At 38.8% G+C, this 26,282-nt stretch overlaps 1 protein-coding gene across 41 annotated transcripts in view; it reads left to right on the forward strand.

The window, feature by feature from the left end:
* Positions 1–26,282, forward strand: part of EPB41L3 (erythrocyte membrane protein band 4.1 like 3) — a 237,483-nt gene that overhangs the window by 198,996 nt on the left and 12,205 nt on the right. For 10 of the 41 annotated variants that reach the window (XM_057300469.2, XM_055102603.2, XM_055102604.2 and 7 more), the window contains 8 exons: positions 2,436–2,588; positions 6,541–6,638; positions 7,351–7,526; positions 10,975–11,195; positions 14,522–15,082; positions 20,274–20,327; positions 23,145–23,180; positions 23,913–24,104. In XM_057300469.2, coding sequence (XP_057156452.1) covers positions 2,436–2,588; positions 6,541–6,638; positions 7,351–7,526; positions 10,975–11,195; positions 14,522–15,082; positions 20,274–20,327; positions 23,145–23,180; positions 23,913–24,104 — 1,491 coding nt within the window. The remainder of the gene's footprint in view (positions 1–2,435; positions 2,589–6,540; positions 6,639–7,350; positions 7,527–10,974; positions 11,196–14,521; positions 15,083–20,273; positions 20,328–23,144; positions 23,181–23,912; positions 24,105–26,282) is intronic. The other 31 variants (XM_063597301.1, XM_063597297.1, XM_063597298.1 and 28 more) reach the window with 8 other exon arrangements.

The raw sequence follows: 26,282 nt of genomic DNA on the forward strand, positions 1-26,282 counted from the left end.
CTGTTGTCATAACTTTTAAAACCAAAGATTTCTCAGGCTCAGCAAGGTGGCTCACACCTGTAATCCTAGCACTCTGAGACAGGGGGATTGCTTGAGCCCAGGTGTTTGAGACCCAATAGAATAAATGTAGCAGAACCCGATCTCTACCAAAAAAAAAAAAAAAAATGTCGAGTGTGGTGGCACATGCCTGTGGTTCCAGCTACTCAGGAGGCTGAGGGAGGAGGGTTGCTTGAGCCCCTGGAGGTGGAGGGTGCAGTGAGCCAAGATGGCACCACTGCGCTCCATCCTGGGCAACAGAGGGAGACCCTGCCTCAAAAAAAAAAGAAAAAAAAAAGATTTCTCAAACTAACCTCAATACTGTGGGCTGTGGCAGAAAATTTGAGATGAAAAGTATCATTTTTTTTTTGCCGTGCGATTAATGAAATGGAGACTTGCATCCAATTTAAAACTGCACTCGTTTGTGCCATTTTCATTTTTCATTAACCTCTATTTCAACAAATGTGTAATGGCTTCATGCATGCAAGGTAGGCAGTGTGCTGGCCGTGAGATTACAAAGATAAACAGAGCTCGTGCTCTCAACCAGCTTTTGTCTCCAGGAGAAGGAAGACAAGCGGTAGTTTATTTCAGTGCCATTTGCTAAGGGTGTACTAGAGATAACAGTTTGATTTGGGGACACAGAGAGGTGTGTTTTGGAGGGGACAAGAAGAGGAGGCATCAGAGCCTTCTTCATCTTCCTCATGAAGGGAGCTACTGTTTTCTTAAAATTCAAAGAATTAACGGGTGATTAAAATTTTTATTAGAAGTTTTATTGTTATCTAATAATGGAAAAGGTTTCGAATGTCCTTTCCCTCAGTAGGTTGAAGGTACACTTCCTAAAGTCCTGTTCTACAGTTACCAAAAAGAAAATGAGTCAAAGAGCAGTGATTCTGGCAGTGCTTCCTCGTTCCTGCACTCTGCCGATGGCGTAAGGTGGTCATCTCTGAGTGGTGGCGCAGACAGATTGGCTGGTTTTAAAGGATCAGTAATGCCAGCTGTGTGTCAGCATCAGGTTATAGCTCTTTAAATCACTCTTTCAAATTAAAGTCCTAGATAAATGGTGGGCAGTTTCCAGTCTTTGAGTTCTCCTCAAATTTTATTATATTGTAATATCCTGCCATCAAATATTTCCACTCCTGCAGAGTAATTCAGTATGTCGTGGAGTGATACGTTTCCAAAGTAAAATATTTCATTTTAAACCAATTATGCTTTGTTGGCAAACTTACATTTCCCAGAGATGGACCAGTATATGTATTTCTGATTCTGGAAATTTCCATCTCCTGCCTTGCATTGACAGCAGACCTGGGCATAGCTTCCAATGGATGCTCAGCTCATGACCCTTTCTGTCCCCTGCTTCCAACAATCAGTGGGACCAGGGGTGGACTCTGACCTCACATACAATCCTGCCTGTGTCCTGTCTTTTTCCTTCATTCATGGCCACCACAAATGTTCATTTTACCCTGACTTAAATGGAATACAGCATGGGGAAAGACTGTATGTGGTACATCTCCTAAGCTTGATACAACATCTCTGATGACCTCTGGACATCACACATCCCTAGGAAATTACCTAAACATGAAATGTGCAAGTAGCAAAAGGAAATTGCAGTTCTAGGATGATCTCAGGTTTGTTTCTTAAAAAAAAACTATACACATATTTTAAAAGTATTTATATTTATATATGTGAGCCATATTGCTAAGTGTGATTACCACTGGGCAGTGTGTTTGTGTGGAGGGAAGGGCGGTTGTTGGGGAAAATACATTCTTACATTTTTTTATTCATTCATACTTTTAAAAAAACTATTTCGTATTTAAATTTTACTCTGACAATAATGGTATATAAAAAATATCGGGGCTCTTTTTAAAGGAACAACAACCAAAACCCTCATAGGAAAAGACAGGGTCCATCTTGTTAGCATACGTGTTGGTTAAGAGTGCTGCCTCTGGAACCAGGCTGTGTTCAACTGGAACTCTGTACCTATTTTCTCATCTGTAAAATGGGAATAATAATAGTAACCATCTCAATTACAGTGAATATTAAAAGAGTTAATATATGTAAAGCAGAGCAGTGCCTGGCAATTGACAAGCGAGAACTGTGGCTACTATTATTACCGTTATTAACATACCTTCATGAGCTGGGCCCTCTTGGTGTGCAGTATTTACTTTGTAAGTCTGAGACACCTGGGAGAGCAGATTTTATTCTAACAAACCTCTCCATAGTGATAAACATCTTCACCAAAAGGCTAATGTTTAATGGTAATGTTTTAAAAATGGCTGCATCATTTTGCATAAGTAAACAAGCCATTTATAGTTTCTGTCGTGGATGCTTAAATACTTTACCCAGCAGAAAATGGAAATAAGTTAGATACTGATCTGTTGTTTCTTGCTTTTATTTTCCAGGACTCAGAAGGGGTAGAAATTATGTTAGGAGTTTGTGCAAGTGGTCTGTTGATATATCGCGACCGGCTGCGAATAAACAGATTTGCCTGGCCCAAGGTTCTAAAGATTTCATACAAACGGAACAACTTTTACATTAAGATCCGGCCGGGAGAGGTAAGTATACCCACATTTGCCTGTGCATTGGGAGGAAAGATCCCTGATAGCAAGCAAGCATTTAAATTATCTGCTTATGAGTTTTGAGCATTGTGGGACACAGTGAATTACATCTAAGTGCCTGAGAGAGTTTATTGTAGGTTTGCCCAATAAACAGTAATAAATATTCTCTTCTTTATTATATTGTTCCAATATTTCCTACTGCATACATTAATTGGAGGGTTTTTAAAAACATATTTTAATATAAAATCCAGTCTCGGCCGGGTGCGGTGGCTCACGCCTGTAATCCCAGCACTTTGGGAGGCCGAGGGGGGGTGGATCACAAGGTCAGGAGATCGAGACCATCCTGGCTAACACGGTGAAATGCCGTCTCTACTAAATATACAAAAAATTAGCCAGGCGTAGTGGCAGGTGCCTATATTCCCAGCTACTCGGGAGGCTGAGGCAGGAGAATGGCGTGAACCCAGGGGGCGGAGCTTGCAGTGAGCCGAGATCGTGCCACTGCACTCCAGCCTAGGCAACAGAGCGAGACTCCGTCTCAAAAAAAAAAAAAAAAATTCCAGTCTCATTAATAATTTTGTGTATACTTCAAGTAGTAATGGATAAATCTCTTCCTCCACATGCTTTTGTTATTTCTCCATGCTCTTTCTGTTTGTCCTGAAAATCTGGTTGTACTTTAAAGTGAACAGTTTAGAGGTCCTGTACTTCAAGGTACAAGGAATATTAGAACAAAGGACAATTAGTGTGAATTATATCAATGTTCTATAGCTCAATATATGTTTGTTTGTTTGTTTGTTTGTTTTAAGTCAGAGAAGCTAATGAGACAATCAGAATTGTTAACTAGTCCTTACTCCTTGGACAACAGCCTCCATGATCAACTTACGTTTATATCTTCCTTAGTGGTTTGTACATAATAGTAACACATATCTACTCTTATTTACTTAAGAGATAGTTAATAAATACCTCAAATTTCTAATTGGTATGGTTAGTATAACAGAGGCAGTCAAAGCTCAAAGATTCTAGCATACTTATATCTCTGAACATTTTCTGATATAATATAGAATTATCTCTTATCTTCAAAATCTACTTCTCTACTGGAGTTTCTTGGTGGAAAATGCAATTTAAAAAATCAGAATATCGGCTGGGCATGGTGGCTCATGCGTGTAATCCCAGAACTTTGGGAGGCCAAGGGTGGGAGAATCACCTGGGCCCAAGGATTTAAGGCTGCAGTGAGTTTGATCACACCACTGTACCCCAGCCTGGGTGAGAGAGCAAAGACCCTGTCTCAAAAATAACAAAAAAATTGAAACATAAAGCATGTAATGATGTTTAGTATGAACATAACATCATACCTATCTATGATAACTGAAATAATCTGTAAGCTTTTCATGTAAATAACTAAAATTATAGTGTTTTAAAAATATTTCCTAAAGATTATATATTAAACTTATAGCCAATAGATAGTCATTTGACTTCATTGAACATTTGTTAAGTGAGCACCTATTTATTGTCAGACATTAGAAATCTAAAGACAAATATGACCTTGTTCCTTGTTAAGGGATTTTCTATTTAGCAGAAAAACGGACTCATATACTTTGATTGTAACAGCATGATGCAAATGAGATGATATTCTGTAGACATGGAATGAGCATAGTATTGTGAGAGGCCAGAGGGGAGAGCTAGAGAAATGAATCAGTGGACAACTAGTAAGTCATGGGAGGTTTTAAATCAGGATATGACACAACTAGGTGAATATTTTGGAATGATACATTTCTTAATGAAATTCAACGACTTAGAAACATGACGTGATAAGACCTAAACTAGGGCAGAGGCTGTGGGAATAGACTGGAGGGAACAAATGCAAGAGAGAGGTTTCAGAGGCAGAAGCAGCAGGTCTTAGAGACAGGATAGAGGAAGTAATTAAAAGAGGGAAAAGTCCAGGATAATCAAAGGTTTTCAGTTTGCATGATTGAAGCCAATGGAGATGACATTCGGCAGGAGGGAAAAGGGGGAAATTTTCAGAAAAACAACTGAAATCCCTTTGAAACAGATTTTCAGGGAGTAACTCTTGCATAGGAAGGAGTTGAACAGAGTTATCAACTGTATATATTTTATTCAAGGCCTTAGACATGGAATAAATTACTCCAAGAGCAAGGCAAGTTAGAGAAAGAAAAGGCCCTAAAACTAGAACTCTGGATAATACCACTATTTGAGAAAGGGCCAAGGAGCTGAAGAAATGACAGCCAGAGAAATAAGAGAAGAAACAGCCTGATGGATGACCAGGAGATGAGTTTCAGAGGAAAGTGGTTAGCTAGCAGTATCATATGTTACAGAAAGGGCACGCAGGATGTGGACTAACAAAAGTGTGTTGAACTTAACAGTCAGGCCCCATGATGACATTTCAGAGTTCAGAAGGGCAACAGGAGCACCTGCCAGGTGTGTTGAGGTCAGGAGTAGGTAGCAGAGGCAGCAGGTCGTGGCTTCTGCTTCCTAAAGTTTAGCAGTGAGGAGTGAGATGGGGTTGTGGTGCTGGCAGAAGCAGGCTCAGAGAGAGCTGGTTTTTCACTCCTCTTCTCTCTGCTTTTACAATCCTATTTACAGCCTGAGAAAAGTGAGTGAGAAGAAATTATTGGAGACACACAGACTCTGAAGAAGTTGAAAGAAATTGATATAAAACACAGAGAAATAGATATTAATAAACTATTAATACCTATTCAGGTAGTCTAGGAGCCTGCATCATCCTTGCCTACAGAGGTTGGCAGAGACTCTTCCCAGCTTCTTGCAACAGAGTGCAAGCTGACTCTTCCATATAACCCCTGGCATTGGCATAATATGTGCATATTAGTTGCAGGATAAATAAATGGATGATGATTTAGTCACAAGCCACACTATGTCTGTCTTGACTGGGTCCCTTAGACAGTAGTGATTTTTACAAACACCACTGCACATGAACATCCAGAGTGAATAAGAAGTTGGGAAAGGCAGTTGCGGTTGAAGCATTTGTGATGTATTTCCCACTTCCCCTAATCATCCTCAACAAACAAGAAATAGAGGTCAAACATGATTGTATCTCACATGCCATGCATATGACCCCTCACCTCGGTTCTTTGCCATATAAATGATTTTTGCTATTGATTATAGCAGTAGTACCCATTGTGTGCTCTTTGGGGAAGCCTTTACTGTTTAAGATGATTGCCCTCTGGTGGTCTGATGTGTACCTTCTTCAGAATGTGAAAACCTGTGCGTCTGCAGTAATAAAGTATATTATGCAGGAAATGAGATGAGTATTTCACCTCGAAAAATCAAATGGCTGATAAGGCATCATCTGAAGTGTACATGCTGAAAAATATGAAAATATGTTCCCCCAATCTCTGATCTTACGTATGATGTAGAGAGACGTTAGCATTTAACACGATAATCCATAGCGGAACACACAAATAAAATCAGCAATCTCTGACACCAAGTTACCAACTACCTAAGAAATACACATATTTCCTGCCCAGATATTAGGAGAAAAATCTCATTTCTAAGAATGCTGTAGACTATATTTGTAAACATTTTGTTCATTTCTGTACCTTGCAGTTGAAGTCATTGTGTCATTGAGAAACCATGAAAATAAAAGTTTAAAAGTGATATCAGGGCAAATTGATTTCTGGAAGAAATCAAAAAAACCCCTTTTTGTGTTTGGTTTTCAGTTGTATCATAAGATGCACACTTATTCAGAAGACATTTTACTGTATGCATAATGTGGCTATTTATACCTGCAGCATTTTAAAGACACATTTTTTAAATTAACAAATGAATCTGTATAGCATGAATTATGCATATAGCAATTGATCTAGTAAGTAAATTTTTAAAATTCTGGTGGCATTGTGATTCTGTAATTTATTTACAGGGCTTCTGTTATTTATAATTTTAAACTTTATTCTTCAATGTATTTTTTTTAATTTAGTTTGAACAATTTGAAAGCACCATTGGGTTTAAGCTGCCAAACCATCGAGCTGCCAAGCGTTTATGGAAAGTATGTGTTGAGCATCATACATTTTTCAGGTAGGAAGAGATTATTTTGTTTTTTTCCCTAAGGAATAATTATAATCACTTATACTGAAAAAGATTGTCAATAAAAAATACGGAATTTTATTCTTTCTATCCCTTCAAGTTCATTGTCACCATATTTCTTGATAAGAAATCCTAAGAGAACTAGAAAAAGACTAAATTTGAAGGATTTTCCCTAATTTGTCATGTACTTACATGTCCCAAACCCCCCTTCTTTAGTATCTTTAGTGTCTTTACATTATTTTTAGGGTGTCCGCTTCAAATATCCAATCCATTCCTTACTATTTCAATTCTTTACTATTTCAGTGATTTCTCAATACCCTGAATCCCTTTACCTACCTATGCATGGTATGAGACCCATCAAATTAGGCACCCAACACCAAATTGTCACTCTTCTTCTTCACTAATATCAAACTATTTAGTAGCTGTTTGGGCTTATAGAACCATAGACTGTCCACTTTGCGTGGAATGTTAAAAATTCATCTAGTTCAGTACAACCCTCATTTGCATATATCCTCTCTAAAACATCCCTAGTTGATATATACTATATGCATTCTTTTATGAAATCAGATTTATTTAACTGCAAGTTGTGTGTGTGGTAATGTTTAGCATGCAAAACACATGACCTCTCAGAGTAAAAAGTTTAAAAAGCACTCTCAATATTGGACTTAATAGTCCTTCTGCTGTTTTTCTTTATTCTCTTTAGACTACTGTTACCAGAAGCACCTCCCAAGAAATTCCTAACCTTGGGTTCCAAGTTTCGTTATAGTGGCAGGACACAAGCGCAAACGAGAAGAGCCAGTGCGTTGATAGATCGCCCAGCACCTTACTTTGAACGCTCATCCAGCAAACGTTATACCATGTCTCGCAGCTTGGATGGAGGTAGGCATCGCTTACTGGCCCTTGATAACCTAGTACCTACCCCAAAAAGAATATGAAACTGTCATGAGCTTTCAGTAAGTATAGATATTCCTGGATATTGTATGTTGAAAAGCAGTTGTTGCTTATTGACTGAATGGCACATTTTTAAGTCTCCCCCAGCGAAATGAAAGTCCCTTTGTCAGTCTAACATCTGCAGGTTTATGTAAAATTACATAAAAGAATCGCACTTCAGGAATGAAGAAAATAGCTTTCATAAGCTGACACCCTGAATTTGGAGAAAGATGCTCTCATTCTAAATATAGTAGTCACATACTCTGTGATTTGATTCTCTTGCCAACAGGTCTTAAAGGATTGGTAGGTTTAAGACCGTTTGTTTTATAAATCTATAAGTTAAATTTATTTCTGTTTCTAAAAAATCTTTATGAATAAAATGTGACCTTTATCAGTCAGTTGATGATAGCTGGTAGAAAGGATGACATGCAAATAACAGAGCAAAGGGCTGTAAGTTAAATTCTCCTAGTTGTGCTAATTACTACCCCAGATGGACTGGGAGAACAGTGCTAGGTAGGGGTTCTGTACTGCCAAGTTAAATTAGTCAAATGGAGAGATGATCATTCAAACTACCTTTTTAGGGGATAACACAACAGTGAATTTTTAGTAGGGTTTTGTTTTATCGAACAGTTTCTTGATTGCTCTCTGGAGTAATATGGAGGTACACTTTCTGCTGCAAGGCGTGCCCGCTGTAAGAATACTCTGGAACTGAATCATGTCTAGGTCTCTGTCTTCTCATTTGGAGCACCTGGAGATTTGTTGTTTTTAATAGAAGTTCTTATCCTGTGCAAATAAAAAGAATTAGGACTTTCTGGTATGCAGGTATGGTTTAAATAATAAGGAAAAACATAAATAAAAATAAACAAAAGTTACAAGCGCATGGTACCATCTCCTTCCCTACCTTTTTTGCCACTGTTCCCCTGAGAGTCTCAGCTCTGCCTTCCCCATTTCACTAGCCGGGTGATTGATGGGGAGAGGTGCTCCTTGAATCTCCCAACTAAAAACAACTGTCTTTTTCTAATGGAATACTTTATGAACAGTTTATAGAAGAAATCAAAATGGCATTATTAGTGCTATATTATGTATGTTACTAGTGAGGTGGAAACTGTACTCTTGTGGCATGGGTAAATCCAGATTGAAGTCCAGGCTCTGCTGCCCTCTGTCTCTGCGGTGGTTGACAAATGATTTCAGCTCTCCAGGCCTGTTTTAGTCATCTGTATAATAGGAATAAGGCTGCCTTTGACGGGGCTGTTGTGAAAAGCAAGATACATGTGAAAGCACTCTTGTTACATAGGTAATTATCTCAATAATCATATTGATAATTACTCTTTTTTCACATTTTTTAAAAATTTCAGTAGCTTTTGGGATACAAGCAGTCGGTTTTTGGCTACATGGCTGAATTGTATAGTAGTGAAATCTGAGATTTTAGTGCACCTGTCACCTGAGTAGTGCACATTGTACCCAATATGTAGTTTTTTATCCCTCACCACCCCCCCACCGCCACTGTCTGCCTTCTGAGTCTCCAGTGTCCGTTATATTACTCTATGTGCCTTTGCATACCCATAGCTTAGCTCCCACTTATACATGAGAACGTATGGTATTTGGCTTTTCATTCCTCAGTTACTTCATGTAGAATAATGACCTTCAGCTCCATCCAAGTCACTTCAAAATACATGATTTTATTCATTTTTACGACTCAGTAGTATTCCATGATGTATATATACCACATTTTATATTCATAATTATTCTTACAGGCTTTTGTGAGCTAGCCTAGGAAGTTAATTACCATTGTGTGTCTTCTAAGAGTTTCCAGAATACCGAACTTAGAGCCAGCCCTTTTGAATAAAATAATTATCAGGACTGTTTCGAGCTGAATTAAGATATTAAAATATCGATGTTAATATTGAAGCTTTTCTTTCTGGTTTATCCTATTGACTTTTCTTTCTCCTTTAGAGTGTCTCTATTACCTCTTTCTATATGTTATCAGTATTTGAGGAACTTTGTAGAATCGCACTTTTTTTTCCTGAATATCATCCACTTTGTTCATTGACGTGCACCCCAGGGAACACATTTGTTGTGAATGTTGTTTTCCTTATGACCTTTAGTGTGATAATGACTGCTGAGAAGACAGAAGACAATTGTGAAATCAATGTACTAATGTCATGCTGTCTCTTTCTCCCTGCCCAAAAGTGATGTTAGTATGTGTTGTCTCTCACTCCTTGCGGTCCTGCCAGCTCTAGTATGTTTTCTGCTGCTGTTGAGCTGGGTGACACAGCTGCATGTTGCAACATAAACTGCTTTTTTGCAAGGTTGCATCTTACAGAGAATGGCCTAACTGGTCCATTAGGAAGTTGTGTCTCATATGAGCTTTTTCAACAGTGTAAAGAGATATAAAATGTCTTAGTGAAGATATTTTAGTGACATAGTTTAGCTATCAAAAGCATTTCAGAGAGGATTTCATTTCAGAATCCTTTCTTTTATTTATGTTTTTAAATTCCTAAAATAATAATGTAGATATTTTGTCTGTGATTAGTTACTGTGTATTTGAAAAGCAACATTTATAAGTTTTAATAAATTTTATATCTAAAACCTAAAATAATGAGTACCAACTTTTAAAACTTAATTAAGCATCTTTTCACTAAGACGTTTTAGCTGGGATGAAAGGCTATGTCTTATTCTCTTGAGTTTGCATGTTTTGCATTTGCATGAATTTCATTTAGCAACATTCATTGTGTTTTCGCAAAATATTAGAGATGAGTAAATGTATATGCATATTATGGTAGTCTGTTTAAAATGCAGTAGAAATGAAAACATTTCTGTACTTTAGATGAATGGAATTGCCATCTGATTTTTATAATCTCTACCAAGATGGTTAATATTTGTTATTACCCATGGAGCTTTTATACTGTAAGAGTGATAGACTTTTCAACATTAATAATAATAATAAGAAAACCAATTCAGTGCTCCTTGGTGAATGGCACTTCCAAAGAGCCAAGTGTATTAGAACAATTGTGTACTGCAAAGACTGCTGTTAGGTGTGGAATTGGCCACTACGAGACTGGTGCCAGTGCCAGCCAATGGTGATAATATGCCCAGCGGCAGCCTCGCGTCATGACCCTCCACTCACCTCCACACTTACACACATCCTCAGCAGAGAGTCTGAGGATAGATGAAATTCCAGGACATGAGCATTTCACGAATTTTAAAGCACTCGTATAGGAAATACAGGAAGGTCATGCTCTCATGAAGGTCCCTGCAGCACTGATTTGTTTTTTCAAGGCAAACCTGGTATTTTGTGTTGGTATTTTTTTTTCAGTGAAGACATAGTTGGTGTTGTTCATGTGTCTTCTGACCTAACTATTTTGGATTTTATTTCTTTAATTGTATTTGCTTTTAGCATCAGTGAATGAAAACCATGAAATATACATGAAGGATTCTATGTCTGCTGCAGAGGTTGGTACTGGCCAGTACGCCACAACAAAAGGCATCTCTCAGACCAACTTGATCACCACTGTGACTCCGGAGAAGAAGGCTGAGGAGGAGCGGGACGAGGAAGAGGACAAACGGAGGAAGGGGGAAGAAGTCACGCCCGTCTCGGCCATCCGGCACGAGGGAAAGGTATAGCTCCCAGACTGCCTGCAAGAGCTTGCTCCAGCTTTTAAGAATGACTAAATGATGCTGAGGCTGTAAACCAGGAATGTGCTCAGATTTAGGATAAATCATATGTCAGCACTGGTCACATTCATATGTCAATTTTTAAATTATGATTGCTGTTTCAACATTTTTTCTCTGAAAGGTTCATTCATAGCTCTTTAAAAATTTTTATTTTAATAACTTGTGTGCTATGTAAGACTTTCAATAGCTGTCCTGTATGTGTATCTTAAAAATACTTTTGGTGGCGTATTACACTTTTCTGTTTGGGCTCACATTTCAGAACTGTCACTAAAGCTGTTTTCTTTGTTTCTGGCCCCATTCTCCTACCCAAGTACAGCATATTTTTCTAGATATACAATTATCATATTGCCATTCTTCTGACTATAAGTACATGGAGTGACCACAGCCTATATATTTATACTTACACCTAATCAGCAGAGTAGTGACTGGCCATGTTTTGAAAAGGGATCTTAAGGCAGAAAGTTGCAACAGGAGATAAAAAGGGAATTTGGCAGCAGCTTCTTCTTTCAGTGTTTAATTCATTAAACTTTGTAACATTGTTTCACCCCAAATTAAGTATCTTTTTTAACACCATTTTTAAACACTATGTTTTTTTCTGGTGATCCAGCACTACAAAGCAACTTTTCAGAAAAATAATTTAAAAGTCAAAAAACCCTTCAGGAGGCTTATACCTAATAATAATGGAAAAACAGAGTGGCTCCTGGCCTGTACAGAGCATAGAGTAAGAGGAAATAGCAGAATGAAAATGTTCATAATAACCCATGGGTTATCCTAAAATTTGAGTAAATTTGATTCACGAGTGCTCTTTTGTACATGGGCTCTTCAAATAGAGTTGGAGAATCACTACCCCGAATTCTATGGAAAGTGTTCCTTTTGACGAGAATTTAGCAGTGACATCTTAACATAGACAAATAATTTTTGTAGTTATGCTAAAATATTACAAATGGCCCAATCCATCATCTTTTATTTTTTGGGATAAGATTATTTATTTGGCAAACACAAAATTAAGCAGAGAGTAGGAAATAATGGCAGGGATATTTCGATAACTTTTGCTGTTAAAATGTGCTTTGTTCTAAATTTTGTTTTTACACTCTTCCTGTCTGTTCAGTCAAGGAAGGCTTTAAAGGGGACAGAAAAGAATATAATCCACCCAAAAAACAAATATGTGGTTCTTCTTCTTAGTTATTCTAACATTTTATAAAATCGCCATGCCAACATAAGATTCCCATGGATGTTTAAGTATGAAGAAGTGACACATCAATGTAAGTGATTTTTAGTTTTGCTCCCAAGATAAGGCCGGACATTTTCACTTTATTTGCTTTTAAAAGACCACCAGTTTGTTTATATAAAACGTAGCACTAAGCTGTCCTCACTTGGTGCCATTTGTGATGTGGGAAAAGACAAAGGACACTACCAGCCTCATAGCCTGAGTCTCTGAGAAGCCAGCACTCTGGGCAGAATGTCTTCAGGAAGTCTGTAGCTGAAATCTGGTGCTCATATAGGTGTGGGCTGGCTTGGTTTCCCCAGTGCAAAGCTGTCTTCTAGAAATGACTTTAATAATCAGCATAGAAGGTTAAACCTTAATTTTATCCTTCTCCATCTTCAAAAAGTAACGCAGAGGGTACTTATTTTTCAACCAAAATGAAAGTGTATTACTGAAAATAGTTCTTGAAAGGCTGGTCCCCTAGGTTGCCTGGGAAGGAGGCACGTTTCCCAGGCTGGGATCCCCCGGGTTATGGGGCTGCCTCACCTCCATGCTGGAGGACAGTTGTCTTCATGCAGAAGTTAGTGTGTAGCAGCTACATTATTCTTAGTTGAATGAGATTTGTGCAGTTTCCTGTTTAAAGTGCCGTCTTTAATGTCAAATGCAAATGTGTGGGAAAAGACATACTTCTCTCATTGTAAAAAGAGACCCTTCAAATGCCGAAGAGCTACGATTTTATTTGTGCATTTTCTTTCCCTCATGCCTCAGATGTAACTTTATTTGTGCATTTTCTTTCTGTCGCTATATTTACCACTTCTCCCCAAGTCAGGATTGCATAACCACACAAGGCAGGCTGGGTAATTTCCATGCTGTCAGGCCACTGGGCAAAACACACACATACACACACGCAGTGACACAGACATCAGCAGAAGTCTAATTACTTTCAGGCTTGGATTTCCCGGCCTGCAGCAGCTGCTGTACCTGCCCAGGTCCTGCTTGGGGCTTGCGTGCTTTCCTTCCTCCCCTTCTTGTCCAGCAACCCCTCCACCACCTGCAGAGGAAACTGGCCCTGGTCGTGGAGACTTCCAGGACCCAGAGAGGAGAAGTAGATTCACTTGCCCCATAAAAGCTTGAGCTCACCAGGGGAGCACCTGTGGAAAACCCTGCTTTTATCATTATATTAAGGACTCAAACCAAAGATCTAAATATGCCCTTTATCTGCTAAGAAAAATCAGAAGGCTGGGAAATTATATCTTTCTATTATTATGCATCATAAATAATAGAAAGTAAATACTGGCAAAGCATGTTACAAGAAAACACATTGTTTTTGCTAGTTAGCTTGTTGAAATCACTTGAGTTGAAGTTCCACTAATATCCTAAATAAAGGAGCCAAAATAGAGCTTTCAAGGGAACTTCAGTTCTTTTTTGAGGAGTGAGATATTCAGAAATGCTAAGTGTCGAATCCCTGATTGTAACTGCTTATCAGATAGGAGTGGGGCCAGAAACTTCTTGATTTGGAATGTAAACTCCTTGTTTTGGATGTAATTGAATAACCAGGGAAAGGACTAATGCTAGAGATTGGGTTTTTTTTTAATCAAAATCTGGATTGGATTTCATCTTCATTTTTAATCTAGCTGAACTATAGTAACAGCTCTGCTACCTGGAAATCAGGAGAAGGTTATTGAAAGTCTTCATGTTAAGTTATCAGATTTACTTATGTTTGCTCCCCAAAACCTGAAACTTTCTAGAGTTGTTAGTCTAAAATGAAATTTTTTGACCATGTGAAATGTGTAGACTTTGGGATTGCCCACAAATACCTTCTGTTCTGAGTTTTAAAAGAATTCCACCTGTATGTGATGGTCTCATGGGAGAAATGTAGCCGTTCGTGGCAACAGTGGCATGCAGCTTGAATACTTTAACATTCATGAGCAACCCTAGTGCTAAAATTTTTGTTTTACAATTTTATATTGATACCCATAAGAAAATTAACTAATTGCAGTTTTCTTTTTGTCCTTTTGCACCTCTGTTTGCTGCTTTCTGTCTCTCTCTGTCTCTTTCACATCAGTCACCTGGGCTTGGCACTGACTCATGTCCCTTGTCACCCCCATCCACCCATTGTGCCCCCACATCTCCCCCAGAGCTCCGTAGGAGGTGTAAGGAGAATGACTGCAAACTGCCAGGTTACGAGCCGTCCAGAGCTGAGCACCTGCCTGGAGAGCCCGCCTTGGATTCTGATGGCCCAGGGAGGACTTACCTAGGGGATCAAGATGTGGCTTTTAGCTACAGACAGCAAACTGGCAAGGGGACCACCCTGTTCTCCTTCTCCTTGCAGCTCCCCGAGTCATTCCCCTCCCTCCTAGATGATGATGGATACCTCTCTTTCCCCAACCTTTCTGAAACCAACCTCCTGCCCCAGAGCTTGCAGCATTACCTCCCGATCCGCTCACCGTCCCTCGTGCCCTGTTTCCTCTTCATCTTTTTCTTTCTGCTGTCTGCCTCCTTCTCAGTGCCATATGCTCTCACTCTCTCCTTCCCTCTGGCTCTGTGCCTCTGCTACCTGGAGCCCAAGGCGGCCTCCTTGAGCGCCTCCCTAGACAATGACCCGAGTGACAGTTCAGAGGAAGAGGTGTGTACCTCGGCATAGAACACGCTTCCCCTTCGTGTTCCGTGCTTGAGTCCGAAACAGTGTTAGCTGGCTGCTGCCATAGTGGTCCTACTTTCAGAGCCTCATTTATTGTCTGTGCCAATATGTTGAGGTTTCTGTGTGTTGGGGAGTCCAACCTGGGCCCCAGGGTTAGGCACAACACCATGTGGATGTAGCAGTCTGAGCCCAACCCGGAATCGTTCTGCTACCCACTGAGTTCTACGTGGGATGAAAGACTCAGCCAGAAGTCAATTTTATAGAACCCGTCAGCTGTGTAAAAGATCAGGGCTAAGCTAAAGGTTCTGATCAGTTATGGTTTAATAAGGTAAATCACATATAAGACAGATGATGAGTAGTTTTCAACTTAAATGACAGTCAAGGAGAGGTGGAAGAGTGCATCCCCGGAGGGGATGTATCATCATCACCTGGGTAGCTTTCTAAAGTTGCAAAGGTATCTCCTCCCTGGAGATCCTGAAATGTCCCCACCACCCTCTGCTCATCATTGCCAGACAGTCATTGTTACTCACAGAGAGGTCAGTCAATCGGATCCCGCATTGTATTGTGTCAGAGCAGTTTAAAGCACCCACATGACATCAGTCATTGGTAAGGGCAGAAACAAGCCCAGAAGCAACTGTATGCAGTGCAGCAGTGTTCAGACACAATCAGAAAAGGACTAAATTGAAGTTTTCAAACAATGTAAAGGCAGGCTGAAATTTCACCGTGCTAGCAATGCCAATGCAGATAATATGACAGCGATTCTTTCAACTGCAGTATGAGTCTCAGAATCCCCCCATTTTCACAGTGTGGTGAGGCTGGGCCTCTATGGCTGCCAGCCAGACATGGACATAGTGGGCGAAAGACCCTGAACTATCAGCCTCCATCCTTGAAGGCATGCTGCTGCAGGGCAGGCTCCTGTCCCCGACTCGAGCAATTGGGCGAGCTGACATGGTAGCCAGTAGTTTTTCCTGTTAATTGTTCTCCTTTCCCACCGCCACACAGCCCAGTGAACAGCCCAGCAGTTTCTCTTTCTCCAGGCTTCAAATAGCGTGCAGGGAAGAATAATAGAAGCTGCCACCAGAGGCCCTGGCTGCTGTCATGCACGCCCCTCCCCACTCCTCTCCCCAGGCTCCCTGCAGCCCTCCTGTTCCCACAGAACAAGAGCTGTTGTGATACGAAAAAAGCAAAATACGCTTAGCATTTTTTTTTAAAGTCACAAAGTCAAGGCAGTGCTAAAAAAGGAAAGAAAGCCTAAATCTGTGCTCAGCTAGAAAGTCATAATTTGAGCTGCACCTGTGAGTATATAGTATTATATGTTGAGGGTGTGCGAGTATCTATATTTAGTGGAATTATGACCATTTCTTTGCAGCAGAAGGAAAAAATGTGAATGGTCTCACAGGTGTTTTAAGTAAAAGTCTACACTTTTAATAGATTTTGCATAAGAGACATTTTCAAGGTTCTTGAGTTATATATAACGATTTGCTCCAGCTGATATATAAATAACTTTTTATACATGGAAAATATTTTGAGAACTACTTGAAATCCTAGGCTTTAATATCACTATTTCTCATATTGGCAATATTATCAAATAGTGTTGGACTAGAACATATTACAGTTAAGAACACAATATTGTCTACAAATACAATGTTATTATTTATTAGCTGATTTCTAACATGGAGATATATTTTTCCTTTAACAGTCGAGTTAGTCATCAAGCTAACAAAAGGCAAAAAAGATTGCTGTTTTATGCTTTTCTAAATTCAAAATAAATATTTCAACTTTTATATAGCAAACCACACAGATCTTGTGCCTAATCCAGGGTATACATCTTGTTGTAATCAGTGCATGAGAATTAATGTTAAACTTGGGCATGTCTGCATTACATTGGCAAAACAAATCACAGCAGTTAATTGTTACAAGCTAGCGAACGTGTGATTGGAGCTTCCCAGTCATAACTGTCCTTGTTATTGCAAACCTCCAAAACCATGAATTAGCACTGACCACTGGAGTCTTCATCACCCTTCTCCGCAGCCCTAGTCAGCCTATATGATAGCTCTCCTGCCATCAGACTCTGTAACTAGCCATCTGTTCAGTGTTGTCTCTTGAAGTGTTAAGAGCTGTGCATTCTAGTTCAGGCTGAGCCAGAGAACTCATATTGAGGTCATTCTGGTCTGTTTTATTTAAATTGCCATTTGCTTACATGGCCTGATTTAATCTCTAGGCCTCAAGCACTGTGGCAGCTACACTGAGTGACTTCTTAACATACAATTCAGCCTTGCCACTTTCATTTTGCCAAGTCACTACTAATTAATTCTTTTTAAACATTGTATCATCATTGCTTACATTTTTAACATGTTATGGTGGCTTATTTCCAGCCTTTCTAAGAGTGAAATCCAGTATAAAAAGGCTTCAACATTTCACATTATAAAGCTGTTGACCAGTCATGTTTTTTCTTTTGTACTTTCAGAATGGTCAAATAAGGGGCAGGATATCAAAATATCCTATCAAGAAATATGAGATGAACTTACCTCCCCAAACCATAAAATGCAATTACATGTGTATTTCTGAGTAATTTTTTGATAATACAAAGAAAAATAGAGATAAGTTCAAATAAAGAGGAAGAAAAATTAACTGATTTATAACATTTTAAATTACATAAACAGTATTATATGATAGTTTATGATATGTTATATATTTGCAGTTTTATGTAGTCATCATACATTATAGAAATACCAGTTGCTATAAAAACTTTTATTCAGCCTTATTCATTTATTGACTGTTGATCAGGCACTATACTACTGACTGACTGACTAAATGCTAAGTAGGAATTCAAGAAATTTTATATGTGGACTATGCTATTTGTGTATGGCTGAGAAAAATAGGAATAATTATATAATATAATTGTTATAGGCATTTTTTTTTTTTTTAGCTCTGAGTGTGTCAGGCATTATATAGAGCACTTACTATCCATTACCCAATACAGTTAGGGCTGTTATTTTCCCCATTTTATGGGAAGGAAACTGAGATTAAAATATGAAAAGTGCCCAGTGTGCCACAGGTTTGAACAGAAAGGATTTGAGCTCATGTTCATCTGACGTTAAACCTTTCCCTCTTAACGACCACTGTCCCCTAATGCTAAAATGCTTGCAAGTTACTGAAGTAAATTTTAAAACCACAAGGGAAATAAGCTAAATAGGAGGAGAAGCACTTTCAAAAATTTTAGAAGTGTTTGACACAACTAATTAGAACACTAAATGCAAGTCATTCGAGCTGGGCACGCAGTGGCTTACCCCTGTAATCCCAATACTTTGGGGGGCCGAGGCAGGCGGATCACTTGAGGTCAGGAGTTTGAGACCAGCCTGGCCAACATGGTGAAACCCTGCCTCTACTAAAAGTACAAAAATTAGCCAGGCATGGTGGCATGCACCTATAGTCCCAGCTAGGACTATAGGGAGTCCTCCCTAGTCCCACTAGGGAGGCTGAGGTGTGAGAATCACTTGAACCCAGGAGGCGGAGGTTGCAGTGAGCCAAGATTGTGCTACTGTGCTCCAGCCAGGGTGACAGAGCGAGACCCTGTCTAAAAAAATAAAACACTAAGTGCAAGTTATTCTTATTTATTCTTGAAAGCCTAAGATCTTTGAGTTATTCTGTACACCTGAACAAATAACCGGTCTCTCTTACTAATTCAAACTGGCCTTTCCCAGGGCTGTCACTCGGTACAGCCATACTAATCCCATAGCAACAATCACCTTTATATGAAAATTAACAGCCACCTCCTGCCCCCAGTTGTTAACCAAGCCGGTCAGGTCATGAAAATGGGTCAACATGCTTTCCTTACCAACCTACAGAAAATTATTTTCCACTTAGACTTGGTAGCAAGGGTGCCAGAATGGTGTCCTCAGGTACATGTGCTGAGCATGTGTTCAGCCTCCCTTTCTTTTAGGAGTATGTAACATGAAACATGTGGCTAGTGCCAAGAAATCAGCATAGCCAGAGTTTAGTTTTGTCAGTGGAAACAACACTGTCCCAGTTGCCCCTTCCTGACATTTCTTGTTCTTTGTAGTGGGAGGTTATTTTAAGAACCAGATTCACCATCATAGACTCCCCTCCCATTTTCATTTTGGTTTTCAAAATATTAATCACAAATATTTGATCAAGGGAACTTTATTAATGATTAGTTGATATCTGTGGAGGGAAAGTCAGTTAATATTAGGGCATTTAGATGTCCACAGCTCTACTCTACTCGAGAGAAAACAGTTTTTAAGTCATAAACCCCTGTGAAACAGATTAAAAACCAGTCCTGAAATTACTGTTCTCATTCTCCTCAAAACCTAGGCTCTGTCAAATGCTGTGCTTTGTTTTATTTGTTTCTAAGTAGATGTTTCTCTCTTTCTCTTTCTCTGTCTATTGTTTTAACAATTCTTCTTATTATTTGCTTCATTTGAATGGTATTTTTGGAGCAAGATGTTTAAATACATACTTTAATATACTTCTTTATATTGGAGGGTGGGGCACAATAAACATAACATTTAGTCTTAAAAAATACCTAGTTAGCAACGCTACTTGAAAATTGAGTTATGTTTTTCCCATAAAAAATATATGCCTGTGAGTCACTGGCATGTGCCTTTTATAATTGACAGGTAATGCAGACAGCCTGATGGCCTTAGATGGATATAAATTATCATAATGGTATAAATGAGAGGCTGAAAGTCCAGTGACTGTTACAGTAGCTTTTTCTGTAAATTGACATTTTCATTTACCTTTCAAATATGAAATATTACTAGAATAAAATATATATAAACATCAATTTTATTTGCATTAAACATTTTAAGGAGATGTTGCTTGAGGTTTTTAGTTAAAAGTTGGAGGAGGGGTGTGGGGATGACAAATTGGTTTCCCTGAGACATAGAACCAGACAGGTCAGTGTGGCTCCCCAGCTCCTGCAGGCTGAGTGTGCCTCAGGTATTCCTATGAGTTGGCTCTGTTGATGACACCTAGCTCTGGCCCTTCTGTTGCTTTGCTTGAACTTGTGTTCTTGTGAGAAGGTAGTGTGACACAGAGAAATCACAGAGAAAGAAAATGACCTGTCTGACCTGTGCCAGAGCGTGTTTGACCAGATGGTTTACTTTCTGTCCCTGCCTTCCTCCTGGAACCTGATCACTTCTGTGGTCAACAGACTGACAGTGAGCGCACAGACACCGCAGCCGACGGGGAGACCACCGCCACTGAGGTTGGTATTGTGGCTGAGAGTGGCTGGTAGTGGCATACCGAAAATGCCTTGTGGGGTGGCTCTGTGTTTAAGAACTCCACATATGAGCTGTTGTAATGGAGATCAGTTCTAACTTTAACAGTTGGAGTTAAATATGTATTTTGTTGTCTAGACCAGTGGTTCTTAAACTCTGGCCTACATCAGAATTACCTGGAGGATTCCAGCCTCATGTTTCTCATTCAGAAGAGCTGGGGGTGGACTTGAGGATTTATATTTCTAACAAGTTCCCAGGCGATATTGACTCTGCACATCTTAGGACATATTCTGAGAACCACTTGCCTAGACTGATAATACATTTTTTTTTTTTTTAGAAAAAAATTCTATCTCAAATGAGAGGCTACAGATGTATAATAGAATGAATGGGAAGAAGGTCAAAATTAACTAGTATTTTGGCTTGATACAGATATATTTTTAATTCCCCAATGGTGAAATAATTATTGTTAAAATAAGACTTACCTGACTCATTTTTGTAGCCTTTGACTGTAGCCTCGGTCACTCATAAGAAATGAATTTTTAAATTACTGTTAGTACTTTATTTTTAAAAAATATAATCACATTAAACAGTGATAGAAGATATACTGTTATTTCTCCTTTTTTCTTTAGGGTTAAAGAAACACATTAAATGTGTGTGTGTGGCTTATATTGTTTTTCAAATCTTCTCTACCATTAAGTAGTTAAAATATCTTTAAAAATAATATCTGTACTAATGGAAGTCAAGACATTTATTGATGTTAATTCGGCTACTTTTTACTAGCAGAATTTAGTTTTTACTTTGTAATAATGTTTATTTTAGGTTGTTTATGTGTTTTTTTTTGGCATCATCCTATTATAATAATATTTTCTAGTTGGGTATTTGGAAAAAACTAAAAATGTTGTAAGTGGTATCTGTATATCACTTAATTGAAAATATCTTCAGAAAAAATATTTTGCGACGGCATTTTATTAGGTTTCTTCCTTTAGAAATGCCAGAGTTCAATCCAAAGCTTGAAAATCATAAGTTTTTAACGTTAAAGATGATATTGTTAAAACTATTATGCAGATTCTTTTAAGCAATCATATATAAATCTATTACAAGTTGGTAATTTTCTTTGCCAACTATAACAAAGCTACACCTTGATTTTATAAGAGTTAGTTACATGTAGCCACAGGGTAGTACATCCAGTAAATTTCATTGGAATCTTAATGTGTGCTATAAATGAAAAATATTTTAATAATAATACCTTAAACTTCTACAGTAGTTTTAAAATGTGTTATGTAACATTTAAAGCATGCAGGGGAGTACCTATAACATAGGTAGATTTTGAAGCTTAAAAATAAAATGAAGAGCTGTGAACCCCCTATGCACTGAAGAATGGGTGTGTCACCAGCACATTAGCACTGTGTTTAAATTTCCTGTTTGCCCCGTGATACTGATGAAACTCTGTCCCATCTATAGGTGGCCAGCACAACAGTGGTCAGTGTAGAATATGAAGAGTAAGCAGTCTTGTCCCCATTGGCAAATAAGAAGAGGGAGACCTAGATAGACTAAATGATTTTCTTAAGGCACCTGACTCAGTGTGATCCTTTTCTCACCTAGAATTTCATTCTGGGTCTCCTCTTCTAGCACAAGGGCATAAAGCCCCAGTCCTGAGTCCAAGAGCCATAGTGAGAGACACACCTTTGCTGCTACTTGCACATGTGGCTTGGCCTGCTTACTAATTACTGATACTCAGACAGCAGTCCAGGGATTAGACCACTCCTTGAAATTAGAAAAATCAGGAGAATGAGGTGGCTTTGGGATAACTGTATTTTTTCAAATCTCAAAAATTGTCCCATCTAAAACCTTTAAAAGAAATCATGCTGTTGTTGATAGTAGTTGATTTCTTTAAAAAAAAAAACAAAAAACTTTCTTAGTTGCCCCATGTTTGTCTTCTCCCCTCCCAAATTTGTTTTTAACTATATACATTCAAGAAAATTGGCTGGGCGTGGTGGCTCACTCCTGTAATCCCAGCACTTTGGAAGGCTGAGGCGGGCAGATCACTTGAGGTCAGGAGTTCAAGACTAGCCTGGTGAACATGGTGAAACCCTGTCTCTACTAAAAATACAAAAAATTAGCCAGGCATGGTGGCAGGCTCCTGTAATCCCAGCTACCTGGGAGGCTGAGGCAGGAGAATTGCTTGAACCCAGGAGGTGGAGGTTGCAGTGAGCCGAGATCACGCCATTGCACTCCAGCCTGGGCAACAAAGCGAGACTCTGTCTCAAAAAAAAAGAAGAGAAAATCAAGGTCTCAAGAAACTTTAAAATGTGGGAACCTCTGTGCAAAATTCTTCATATTCTTTGAGCATGGGTTCTCTGGTCTACAAATTGGGAGTCATAATCACTAACCTCCTAGGGCGGGGTTCATACACTACATGTGAGCTCTCATTATTGTGTCATCATAGCTATTCTTACAAATTTTAATTTTAATCTGGCTCCCCCCACTTCCTGAACTATTTCTAATGTTCATCAAGAACAACCTGCCACACCCTTGCTGTCACCTTCTCAACCACGTGTGTCTGCTGGTCAAAATGCCAAAGACCCACCAGGCAAGAATTCTTCCACTCCTATATTCCTATATTCTTATTAAGCTTCCTAATTGTGTGTGAGAATGTTGTGGTTTGTGTATAAGAAAGAAGTGGCATCCATATGCAAGAGCATACACGTGCCCACATTTAGCAAGTCTATGTAGACCATAGTTCTTCAATCTTAGAGTAAATTGCATGTAAGACTTTATTTCCCACTCTTTCTTGATGCTGGCAGTCGGACCAGGAGGAAGATGCAGAGCTCAAGGCACAGGTAGAAAATTAAAAATAAAACAAACAACAACAACAACAAAACAACAGTGTGTGATAAGTCATTGTTTGTCTACAGCGTTCAGATCTTTCAGCATGCTCTGTAGCTGGTTACCATGTTGTTGGTGCAGTGTGTAGGTTGGCATTTGTTCCCTTGACGACTGTGTCCCTTACTTTTCCCTTTCTTCTCCACTTTTTTCAGAATAGTCTGATTAAACGAATAAAGGGTGAAAATGTGTATGTCAAACATAGTAATCTTATGTTAGAGGTTGGTATTGGTATATACCAGTGCATGTCTGTGTGTGTTGTTTTTCTTTTAGTGTAATACCTGTGGGCTCATATTGTGATGCATGAACTGTGTGCTCATCTGTTAATAAGTGGGGATGACTTCTCAGCTTCTGATTTGTTATTCTCTCCTAGATATAGATCCCTTTTCCTGTGTGTATATTTATTTTAATTCTCTCAGGATACATGTGAATTGTACTCTTTATAGTTTGCCTTCTAAAATTCTTTTGGTATTCATGTTTGTGTGAACTAGATTTTTTTTTCTGTTTCCTTTCCATGGGAAAATCACATTTTCACCAGAGTGTTTGTGGTAGTGCCATGAGCCTTGATCAAAATTTTGTTTTATTTTGACTACTAATAAGATTGACATTACTTTAAAAGCAAACAAAAGAGCTGAAAGGAACACAAATGTAAAACATTGACTGTTGGATACTTTATGTTCTGAATATAGGAGCTAGAAAAAACTCAAGATGACCTGATGAAACATCAAACCAACATTAGCGAGCTGAAAAGAACCTTCTTAGAAACTTCAACAGACACTGCCGTAACGAATGAATGGGAGAAGAGGCTTTCCACCTCCCCCGTGCGACTGGCCGCCAGGCAGGAGGATGCCCCCATGATCGAACCACTTGTCCCTGAAGAGGTCAGTAGTCAGGCTTGTGGTCAGACTCGTATTCTGTTTACCCGCCTTCCTTCTCTACAGGATGTGGAATTGCATTTGACAGTCTTCTGGGTAGAAAATCTCTCTTCCTACCTATGTTTAACCTGAGCTGAGATGCTCAGTGCTCCAACAGAAAACTGCAAAATAAAATGGTTAAAGTGGCTGAGGAGTGAGTAATAGCATCAGATGGTTCTTAGGGTGGGAAGCCACAGGGAGACTATCGTGAAAAATCAGCTGATTCTGACCATAAACCTAGATTTATAGCTGAGAGAAATCAGGGTATTCTCTTCATGCATTGACACTTTTTCCGCATATGCTTTCTACTTTTGCTTGAGGCCCATTGAGATTGTTTGACTAAATGGTAAACTGAAGTTGATAGCATTTCAGGACAATTTTACTCTGAGATATTACACCAGGCTTTTATTGATATAACAAGAGTTTTATTTGATTTTTATTTATAACTGATTATCTTAATTGATTTATATTAAGTTTTTTGTTTTTTGTTTTTAAGACAGTGTCTTGCTGTGTCACCCAGGCTGGAGTGCAGTGGGGTGATCTTGTCTCACTGTAGCCTCCGCCTCCCAGGTTCAAGTGATTCTCCTGCCTCGGCCTCCCAAGTAGCTGGGACTATAGATGCCCTTCACCACACCGGGCTAATTTTTGTATTTTTAATAGAGACGGGGTTTTGCCATGTTGGCCGGGCTTAAGACCACTTAAGTTTTGCCACTTAAGACCAAACTCCAGGTCTTAAGTGATCCACCCACCTTGGCCTCCCAAAGTGTTGGGATTACAGGCGTGAGCCATTGCACCTGGCCAAATTTATAATCAGTTCCTAGTAGATGTTTTATGGGGAAAGTAGTGGCCAGAAATTTTTTTTTTAAGTAAGGTTATTTCACACTCTTTGGCTGTACATTTAAAGAGATTTTTTTTTTTGAGACATAGTTTTTTTTGTTTTTGTTTGTTTGTTTGTTTGTTTTTGAGATGGTGTTTCTCTCTGTCGCCCATGCTGAAGTGCAGTGGCGTGACCTCCGCCTCCTGGGTTTAAGTGATCCTCCTGCCTCAGCCTCCTGGGTAGCTGGGACTACAAGCAGGCACCACCACACCTGGCTAATTTTTTTGTATTTTTAATAGAAGTGGGATTTCAACATGTTGGTCAGGCTGATCTCAAACTCCTGACCTCAAAAGATCCACCACCTCAGCCTCCCAAGGAAGCTCTTTTTAAATGTACAACCAAAGACTCTGAGGATTCAGCCGGTGTTACTTCAGGGCTCCCATTGTGTGGGAACCAAAAATTACTGTAGTGCTAACTTGACTGTCTACTGTTAGACATCATGTTGCTTTATCTCTGTTTCAAAAAAAGTAGTTTTTGAAAACTGCATCTTTTTTAGCATTGTATTGGTTAACCTCCTTTTCTGTAAGACCACTTTATTGGGAAATATCTGTTCAGGAAGCTGACACAGAATGGAACATTAAAACTTAGGCTTTGGTGAGAGAAAAATTCTTTAAACAGTGGTCTATATGCAGTGCTTAAGTCATTGCAGTAAAAATAAGAATTCAATTACACTTATTGTTGATCATGTTCTAAACCTTTGAAAGCTGTTTATCAAAAGTAATCAAGAACTCACTATCACTATGTTCATGACAATCCCAAACCTAACTAATAAGAAATAGGTCTATATCCATTTGAATGACTTAAAAAGGATCCTTTTATGCAGAATAAGTGAAAAGTACGATTACCAACATATTCTTGTACCATTACACTTCAGTTCCATTCAAACTACTGAGTTTCAAGAGACAAATTTCACATTGATTGATTTAAATATAATAGTCCTTACAATATTCAGTTATGCTCTCATGAATTTTATTGTAATTGGTTAAGTTTGGCTTATCCTATTTCTACTACCTCTTTTGGAAATAATTTACTGGCTCTAAAGATATCAGATACTGGATTAAGTTACAAAAACACAAACTAAATAGCCACCCCAAACAAAACAAAACAGAGCAAAACTAAATGCTAAGTGATCACCACTTTGAATGAAAGTTTAGGGAACAACTTAGAGAATTTAAAGGGTGGTGCTGATAAACAAGGGAACTTCATAAGTCCAGGCTATTAGACTAGTAAGATATGTTTTTTTTACATTTATAAAACCCTAAACGTTA

The sequence above is a fragment of the Pan paniscus genome, chromosome 17 (assembly GCF_029289425.2).
Source record: "Pan paniscus chromosome 17, NHGRI_mPanPan1-v2.0_pri, whole genome shotgun sequence".
Classification (NCBI taxonomy): Eukaryota; Metazoa; Chordata; class Mammalia; order Primates; family Hominidae; genus Pan; species Pan paniscus.